This window comes from Uloborus diversus, chromosome 5, assembly GCF_026930045.1.
Source record: "Uloborus diversus isolate 005 chromosome 5, Udiv.v.3.1, whole genome shotgun sequence".
NCBI lineage: Eukaryota > Metazoa > Arthropoda > Arachnida > Araneae > Uloboridae > Uloborus > Uloborus diversus.
In genome coordinates, this window is record NC_072735.1 from 48,198,284 (window position 1) to 48,208,382 (window position 10,099).

The 10,099-nt window shown below is 35.8% G+C and overlaps 1 protein-coding gene across 1 annotated transcript; it reads right to left on the reverse strand.

Annotated features, from left to right (window-relative positions):
* Positions 1–3,340: 3,340 nt before the first annotated feature.
* LOC129222910 (uncharacterized) lies at positions 3,341–9,691 on the reverse strand. The gene is made up of 4 exons (XM_054857471.1): positions 9,659–9,691; positions 9,383–9,514; positions 7,736–7,883; positions 3,341–5,202 (listed from the first exon to the last, which is right to left on the reverse strand). The coding sequence occupies exons 1-4, from the start codon at positions 9,689–9,691 to the stop codon at positions 3,341–3,343; spliced, it is 2,175 nt and encodes a 724-aa protein (XP_054713446.1).
* Between the last annotated feature and the right edge of the window lie 408 nt (positions 9,692–10,099).

A 10,099-nucleotide genomic window follows, 5' to 3' on the forward strand; every position in this document is an offset into this window, starting at 1 on the left:
AATTAACTGCTATTTGCGAAGCAATAACAGGCTTTAAATTAATACTACAGTGGGCAGAAAATTATCCATATTGTTTTTATTCGCAATTTTTACTAAAATAAATTCATTGAATTCCTAGATCATGGATCGTCTGTACCTTTGAAGTTGTGCTCTTGCTGGGTTAAAGTAGCGAGATTTTCCCCAAGATCTCTTTCCAGGAGAAAGGCTATAGATTGTTTCATGATCATTGCTCGTCTGTACCGGATCTCGAGAATTCTGCTCTTGCTATGGGAAATGTTCCTGAGGAAGGCCTGAGATTTTCTCCAACATCGTAGATCACATATCAGGAGTTTATCTCTTTCTAGGAGAAAAACCTTAGGTCTTTTACATAACTGTTGATCGCATGTACTGAATCTCCGAAAGTTTTGTACTTGAGGGGTCTGAGATTTTATCCAAAATTGTGGATCGGCTGTACCAGATATGGGGTGTTTTGCTTTTATTAGGGAAAAGAGGGCTTTATATTTTCTCCGTGATCGTGGGTTGTTCTTCCTGGATTTCGGGAGATCCACTCGAACGGCTTTTAACCGGACATGAGGGCCTCAACCTTTGTCTACTAAAAATTAGAGTCAGGAGCATCTAAGGTTTGTTACGAGAGTCTGGACTCTTAAAGGACAGTTCTCGTATCGACACATGCTTAAGTTTTCAATGTGTTCAGAATGACTGGAATGTCAAAATGATGTGGCGTAATTTCTGAACCTTGGAATTGCAATAAAGAAAATAATTTAATGTTGTTTATTGCTCAAGATATTCATAAGGAGTGACAGAATTACGCATATAAATCACACACTCCAATGAGAATATGTTTTAAAGAGTAAAATGAAAATGAAAAATGTCATGACAGTGCCTTACATGAGTTTCTAAACAGCGTAACACACTGAAACAGAGATAAACACATTTAAATTATAATTTAGTGCAGCCGTCTGTGATAAATTTCATGACCAATAGTCTTCAAATATTTGGTAAATTTTATTTTATGCTACGCCTTATAGTTCTTGTTGAATGATTATCCCAAAAACAAGAAGTATCAATAATAAAAATAATAAAATAGCGCTAATGAGTACAGAATTAACTTCCATTTGAATAATGAACATTTCTCTCGACAGTTTAGCAAACTGTAATTTCTGAATCATCTTTTCTAATAAATGTGAAAATAATTTCATCCTTAAAATTCTGTACGTGACTCTTTTAGAGGTAATTACTGTCCCTCTGATTATTATCTACATAGAGACAGTAGGCGAATAATGAATTTGATAAAGTGTTATAACATTTATTTAAGGTTATGAAATAACTTGAGTAAAGAAATGAAATGTCACTTTACAAGTTAGCATACATGTAAGGAAAATTGTTAATGAAAAATTTAACAAACTTTGTCATATCTTGTCATGAAAGCATTGACCAAAATTCCGATAGCATTTTTCTCTTCAAGAAAATTTTCAGGTGTTGAACAAAGTTGAACGTGAACTAGTTTATCCACAACAAAATTAACTAACGTTGTTTCCCTATGACACATTTTAAATTTCAATTTATTTATTCTGTTTATTCAAACGTATTTAAATAGAGCTCAATAAAAAATTATAAAATCCTTTTAACGATAACCACTATCGAGAATATTTCGGCCAATGCCATAGACGTTAAGAAAGTTGTGCTATATGGTTAAATGTTATTGTAAATTGTAGAATTCAAATAAGTTAGAAAACACTATGAGGTAAGTCAAGTTAAAATTTATTTACATTGAAAAGGATTAGTAAAAATTAGGCTTGCGCCTTCAAAACACAACTGAAACTAGCACATTTCGACCTATGCAATCTGTTTTTATCCTTTGCCGTTGCCAATTTCATTTTACAACATTTTATAGCAACGGCGCCCTCTTCTGAATTAATCTAGCCGTCACAAACTCCCCCCCCCCCCGATGAACTTTAAGTTCATCTGCAAAATTCTTTAAACACAATTATTAGTAAAACATTACATTAAACCATTGTTAGAAAGAACACAAATTACAATTGAACCCATTAAAGTTAGTTTTAAAATTTCAGTCATTGAGTTCTAGTTTATATAGAAGCTGAACAGGTCGTTTTAACAAGCCGGTAGATGTTTTTACGCAACATGATCTTATTTTTCCATCTCGACCTTTAAACAGTTCTATCACTCTTCCCATTTTCCACGTAAGTCGAGGTTCACGAGATCCACCTAAAAGAACAATGTCATCAATCTGAATACTTTGAGTGCGTATAGGTGACACTATATGGTATGATCTTAAAGATAATAAATATTGTTCCTTCCATCTGCGCCAAAAATGTTCGACTAACGTCTGTTGGTATTTGACTATTTTACGCAAATCACTGGAAGAGGAATTGCACGGATAATTTCTTGCAGGAAGTGAAATTAAGCGTCTTCCAATCAAGAGATGCGAAGGAGTTAAAGGAGATGGTTCACTGGCATCTTCATGCACAAAAGTCAATGGTCTTGAATTTACGACAGCTTCAACTTCTGTTAGCACAGTATACATTTCTTCATACGATAAAAATGCCTTACCTAATACCTTCTTTAGACATGTTTTAACGGTTTGAACCATCCGTTACCAAAAACCTCCCCACCAGGCTGCTAGGGGGGCGATGTATTTCCATTGAATTCGCTCGCGACTGAAATAATCTTGAATTTTCGACTTATCAAGTTTACTCCACTGTTCTGATTCCTTTTCTGCTTTTTTAAATGTAGAAGCATTATCCGAATAAATTATTCGAATCATTCCTCGCCGATTAATGAATCGCTTAAAAGCCAGAATAAAAGTCTCTGTGCTGAGATTCAATACCAGTTCGAGATGTACTGCCCGGCTTGTAGCGCAAGTAAACGAGCAAATGTAAGCCTTTTGTGTTGCGTGTTTATCTTTTATATAAATTAGTCCGGCAAAATCTACTGCTGAAACTTCGAAAGCGCTGGTTTTCATGATACGATCTGCTGGTAAAGGAGCAGTTACTTCACAAAATGGTTTGGCACGATGTTTTCTACAAATTAAACACTTCTTAATGATACTTTTCGTAACTTTTGTCGCCTTTAGTATCCAGAATCGCTGTCTTAAGTTTGTTAGAGTTGCAGATAAGCCACCATGAGCAACTGTTTCGTGATTTTCATGGATTAATAGCTTTGTAATTTCATTGTTATTTGATAACAAAATTGGATGTTTCTCTTCTTCTGTTAAACTGGAAAATTGTAACCTTCCTCCTAATCTTATTATTTTATTCTCGTACAAAAACGGGTTAAAGCATTTAATTTTTGAATTGCTTTCTAACGCTTCTCCCTTAATTCATGCGTTTTTTTCTGAAAGGAAAGCATGTTCTTGAGCATTCAAAATCCAGTAATTTTCGGCTTCATTAATTTCATCAGCGTTTAAAGAACCAACTCTTTTATCGTCATGTCGACAATTATAAATAAATCTTCTGATGTAAGCGGTTACTCGTAGAACTTTTCTGTAACTTCCGTAACGTTTTAAATCCAATAGATCTTCATTGACTGTGGCTAGGAATAAAACTTCTTGTTTTCGCATTTCCATTCCTAAAGCTCCATCGCAGAAATCATTAACGGATATTGACTTTGGCCAATTTTCTTCATTTTTTAACCATTCGGGACCAGTAAACCATGCTTCACATTTCATCAATTCAGATATACTCTTTACTCTTGTTATTATATCCGAAACATTCATCCGGCCGGGGCAAAATTCCCACATGCTTGAATCCGTTAATGATTGGATTTCTCGAACTCTGTTCTCAATAAACGGTTTCCACTTAGTAGAAGAACTTTTTATCCAACAAAGCGCAATGTTACTGTCGGTCCAACAATGATAACTGACTTTCGAATGGAATCGTTTAAAAATAGGCTTGATATGGGAAATTAAACGAGCTCCTATCAGGGCGGCAATCAGTTCGAGTCTAGGAATCGTTAGTTTTTTAAGGGGTGCAACTCTGCTTTTAGATGCAAGAAAGGATGTTTTGGTAATGTTATTTTCATCTGTGTAACGAATAAATATAACTGAACCATAAATTTTTGCACTGGCGTCAGTGAAACAGTGAACCTTTATGTTTCTTAAATTTTCAAATTCAGTCTGTCCGAAACAATGCCTGGGCATTTTCAAATTATTGACTAATGACAATTCTTCATGCCATTTTTTCCATTCCTGAGCAATATCTTCGGGCAATTTCTCGTCCCAATGAACTCCACGTTCCCATAATTCTTGGAAAAGTACTTTTACACGAACTGTGTAAGGGGAGATAAATCCGAGAGGATCGAAGATTCTTCCTGCAGCTCTAATTAACGTTCGTTTAGTGCCATCTGATTCCTTAATAAATTGTATTAAACTAGAAGTATCAAATTTAAAATTATCATTTTGTGAATCCCATAAAAGTCCTAACACCTTTAAAGATACATCAGATTGTTCACAAGTACCGGTATCAAATCCCAAATTATTCCATTTACTTTCCAGGGTTAATGAATTACTCTTCCACTTTCTCAATCTCATACCTGCATCTTCCATTATAAATTTCGATTCTTTAGACAATTGGAGAGCCTTTTCTTCATTTGAAGCACCGGAAAGCAAATCATCAACGTACATTGATTCTCTTAACATTAAACTTGTTACTGGGTATAAATTAGAATACTGATGTAAGTGATATCTTATAACAGCTGCTAACAAAAAGGAACTAGCTGTAACGCCAAAAAGAACCCTTGATAGTCTACAAACCTTTAGTTTAATTTGAGTTATATCATTTAATAATTCGTCTATCCACAAAAACCGAACTACATCGCGATCATTCTCCGAAAGTCCAATATTTAAAAATGCCTTTTCTATATCTGCAACAAATGCGATTCTGTGGAATCGAAATGAAAGAATTAAATTTAAAAGATCTGGGTTTAGATTAGGACCAGAGTGTAGCAAATAATTTAGTGATGGGGCATGAGGGGGATGCGATGAGGCATCAAACACAATTCTCAACTTGGTTGTGCTTTTATCTTTCCTGATAACGGGAGAATGTGGTAAATAATACGTAGGATGACCTGTATCGCGAGTATCACTTACTTCCTCCACAATTCCCAATTTGAAGTATTCATCAATCACTGCTTTATATTCGATGTACAACGAAGGGTCTTTATAAAATCTACTATTATTGAATTCTACAATTTACAGTTATAAGCAAAGATCAAAATTCAAAACCACTCTCAGCTTTTTGCTGGGATACTGTACGCCGTTGATATTAAAATAATACAGTTGTGTTTTACAATTATGAAATAGTTTTGTGCGTATAAGCGCAGAATAAAACATTGTTTCTTGCTATTTTACAAACAGGAACTTAGAAAATGTTTTTAATTATTCTTTTGTCCTGTATTAACATAAGTATTGAATATGCAACATATAGTACTATAAGAAACTTCACCTAGGTCAAACACTGGGACACACGTACATATTATCATTCTGCCGTAAGCAGGTAAATGTTATATCTGCAGAAATGAACTTTCGAGATGGTTGAAGAAATGCATTTTGGGCATTCCATACCAATAAGACTAGTCAACAAAAAAAATAACTTTTTGTCTGTATCCTGGTCTTAAATAGTCAATTCCCACTAATTTTGGGTCGAGAAAAACGAATATGGTAGTGGATTTGTTTTAATAGTTCTTGTTTCCAAGATACATAAAAGCCCACTGGTAAAAGATGCATAGCAACCACACATTGGGTTAAAGGTAATGTTAGTAAGAGAAAAAAATCCTGTGCAATAAATGTTATTAAATAGGTCCTGTTTTATTAAACAATGCTTATTTTTTGGAAAACAGTGGTTGCTTTTGGCTTATTGCTGTAAACGCTTCATTTTCGATTGCTTTTTGTACGCTAAAGAAGGACCATCTCTTGTAATAGTTCAGCAGCATTTGGTGAGCACTAACTCAGCCCAATGACCCCAATATCTGCGTTCCAGTGTCAAGATATTTTTTGTGAAACCTTTCCTCATGCTCACTGCTCATCAACAACAAAATATCCTGGACGAAGTGAACAAAATAGAGTTTCAGAGACACATCATTCATCAATGGTCACATAACTTCCGTAGGGATTGCTTGACCAATTGTTTTTAGTTCTTGTCTTTTCTGCTGCTTAGAAATGCTTGAAACACATCCTTAAAGGCTTCTTGAGTGTTTTTTCTGGCCTTGCAATTTTTTTTCAAAAACAGTGATTTTCATAATTGTGAGTATTAGGAGGTCCGTTAAAAATTATCCTGTGTATAGGGGTAAGGTAATTTAGCTTCAATAACCTTACCCCTACCTTAGCTTCAATATATCTTGGAAATTTTCTTCTTAGGTATTGAAAAATTGGCTTTGTTCACAGCTCTCACGAAGTTATTCATTATTCCCAGTAGAATGAGCATGGGTAGAAGTTAAAATGGGTGGGTCTACCAGAGGCTGATTTTGGGCATTTGTCTTCCCAGAATTTAAATTTCTTGAAGTTAATTCCGGTTTTCATGCAATAATATTTTCTGTCCCAACCTAGGGTCGAAGTTTAGAAGACAGTCAATCTCTTTGGGGGTGGGGTTCTCTCTGCTAGGAAAAGCAGCATTAGTGAGAATTTACTATCCTGTTTGGCTCTGCATCTTGAAAACTAAAGCTAATACAACTTTTGATGATGATTTTCGTGTTTAACGAGGCCAAATACTTCGGAAATAGTTATTTTTGAGCCGGATGCAGTTTTGGTGTTGACTAGTGCAATAAGAAAATAATGGAATCAGACGTTTTTTCCGAGTTTTCTTTTTTCCTGCGGAAACCAAATAAGCAAGCTTGTACAATGAGCTAACGTACAATAAATGACAAAAATGTCAAAAAAAAGGAAGAAAAATTAAAAATGTGCAGTTACTGCCTTTTATCTGCCCACAGCAGTATTAATCGAAGTATTGAATCCACAATATACTTATGTGGAGTCGAATGTCTGATAAGATCAAAGAGTGCCGGCTATCGTGACGTCAGCTAGTTGCGTCCAACCAGGTGAAGCCATCGGTATCGAAAAAGCATCAGACTGTGGCCATGACCAATCTTGTGTTTTAGTAATGCTCACCAATGAGGAACTAATTCTTGTTAAAAGGAATCTGAATCGATTGGGCAGCCACAAAGTGCAAGCTTTTCCTCCTTTTGCTGTGAATGTGTTTAATAAATTGGTCAGTAATTCCTGAAGCAGTGATTTTTATTTTTGAGATTTTCATTGTCTATTCAATCTGAAATACATTAGATAAAAAGTTGTCTTTCTTCGGCCGACAGCTTCAAATCTTGACAATCTTGACAATCTTGACAGGACGAAATGACAAAAAAGTAATTAAAATCTTTTAATTTTAAATCAAAAATCACTAAAATCAATATTATCGGATACCGTACAATGCAGATTTCTTTAATGTACACAACAAACGCAGATTTTTCTCTTAACGGAGATGTACTAAATGTAGATGATGTAATGTAAAGAAACATATCAAATTCAGACAACTCTGTTGGAGGATGCTTTTTAGATGGGGATACGTACTATCATTTATCAGGTAACTTTAACTTTTGAGTTTTGAACGGTTATAATGAAAAATTACTATTAAACTCATTAAACATAATTAGAATAAAATATGCGCAACGAAGTAAAAATAGTATTACGAACTTAATTTGCGGAATAGCGAATAGCGCAAGCATTTACTTTTGATGCTCCCAGAAACTGTAGACACTTCTTTCAACGGGACACTTTTCCTAACACTCCAAATGCTGACACTTATCTTGGCACAAAAATCAGACACCTCTCTAGGCGGACATAAGTCAATAGCAGAATTTCTTTTTGGAGGAGCACACTGAAGCAGAGACCTCTTGTAAAGGAAACGCATTAAATGCAGACACCTATCTCAAAGGAAACACACCATATGCAGACATATCTCTTCAACAGACGCAGGACGTACCTAAAACTTCTAAATGATTTTTCAGACTGAAAAATTAGTCTAAGTCAACATAAATTTTAACTGTATTTCTTATTTTATTTTAAATTTAGAAGCGATTTCACTTCATTGCACTAATATAATGGAAACACATGTAGTAGTTTTGGAGAAAAATCTAATCGTACAGTTATCTAGGATCAATATTTTTTTTATATATGTAAGTTTTAATTCAACAGGAGAAAAAATATTTTGAAAATTTACGATTTACATTATTTGCTTTCCGGACGGAAAGGAGAATGATTCACCAGTACCGCATTTCCTGATGGAGTATGAAAGTCAGTGTATGCACAGCAAAATGCAACACAGTGAATGAGTAGGCAGAATAAAACGAAATTTTACATACGGGAGGCAACATTGATGCTAAAAAAGAATTACAAAATAAAAGCAAAATGATCATTTATTCCTGGAAAAAATCTCGAATGAATGGAGGTTAAAGTACCCAACTGAGCCACCTTTTTGCGTGATTGTACGAGGCGATAGGGTAGAGCACTGTGGCATAGCAATCTCATACGATGTCCTACGTCATCTTGTACCGCAGTTACTGTAAATGCGCCACTAATTCAATCGAACTCGTAGGTTGTCCAATTTACCGTTTCAAGTGATCCCAAATATGCTCGAGTTTTGACAAATAAGGGCACCGCGCTGGCCTTAGAAAAATAATATGGAAGAGGAAGTCCCCTACTGAACTCTTGCTGTGTGTCCGAGCATTGTTCTGTGAAAAAAATGGCTCCTGTTTGCTCCGCCATGAATGCCTACACATGTGGCTGAAGCATTGCACTTGCATACCTTTATGTTGTTATGGATGGTGCCTTGGATCAATATGATAGGGTTAAACATGTTTCCTACGTGATAGCATCACATAATATTACCCTAACTGTGGGTGCGGTGTGCCTTTGAAAAGCAAAGGCACTATTTGGGAGTTCAAAATGGGTTCTCCATAATCTTACAAAAATGTCATCATTCCCTGAATTAGATCTGTATTCATTGTTAAAGACGATAGGTATCCATTCGGTTGTAAACAAGTTCCTTCGAACTCGACACTATTCCAAGTGGGTGCGTCAGTGTGAATGCCCTCATATAGTCTTTGTTTTCAGCGGCACACAGCACCCACAGTTTGAGTGATCTTATGGGGTGCTAGCGTATACGAAACGTGGTCATTGGTCACCCTTAATATTGATTCACAGCACTGTGACAGCCTAAAGGTTCGTTTGTGTTCCTAATTCATAGCTTGGTAGCTAGTCAGGTATAAAGTGAAGGCTTCCCTCATCACCAAAGTTTCGCTAACGGAATTGAAGACAAAGAACTAAGTTCATTTTGTGAATCCACTTTTCTCCCACAGAAAGAAAAAAAGGGATTACTTCACCACCTCTATTGAGAAATTTATCTGAGAAAACCGTAGATGAAGGTGAAGCTAGGTTTCCTTCGGAGAATTCTCCACTTTCAAGGCCTTTTTTTCTAACTCTTATGGGGTCTTCTTTTTTAAACCTGGGCTGCAAGATTGATAAGAGAAATTAAAATGTTTTCTAGTGGTGGCCTTTGAAAAAGGATGTTTTGAAAGGAAATTAAGTGACGTCTGCTGCAGTTGTACATTAGCCAATGAACTAGAAGTCTTTGAGAAAAACTTCTTGAATTACTTGCACTGTGCAAGGGTCTGGAGGAAGTATCATGATATGGAGCATGTTCTGCTGGCATGGAAGTGGTGCCCTAGTGTTCCTCGAGGGTAAACAAGCAGCCATGCAATACCTAGATATACTGGCGGATCAATTGCAACGTGCAATGTTGCATATTTATCCTGATGGCGACGGATATACTTCATGGACGATAATGCAACTATACATAATGGTAGAAGTGTTGAAAATTGGTTCGCTGAGCATTATTCTGACTTCCAACACCTTTCCTGGCCACAGCATAGTCCGGATCTTAGCCTCTCAGAAAATGTGTGGGATATGGCGGACAGACGCATCCGACATCACTCTCCTTTTTCCAACTAATTTACAAGATCTAAAAGCTGCATATAGCCAATACTTGCTTTTTTCTGGATGTAAATGCATTCCAGAAGCTTGTAGACTCGATTC

Bases quoted from the DNA above. Each gene is read 5' to 3' on its own strand.
- LOC129222910 (XM_054857471.1), bottom strand. From the start codon at position 9,691: ATGATACTTCCTCCAGACCCTTGCACAGTGCAA. The intron at 7,884-9,382 runs GTAATCCCTTTT...TCTCTGCTTCAG, and splicing joins TTCTCAATAGAGGTGGTGAA to TGTGCTCCTCCAAAAAGAAA. The intron at 5,203-7,735 runs GTAAATGCTTGC...TGTAAATTGTAG, and splicing joins AGTTTCTGGGAGCATCAAAA to AATTCAATAATAGTAGATTT.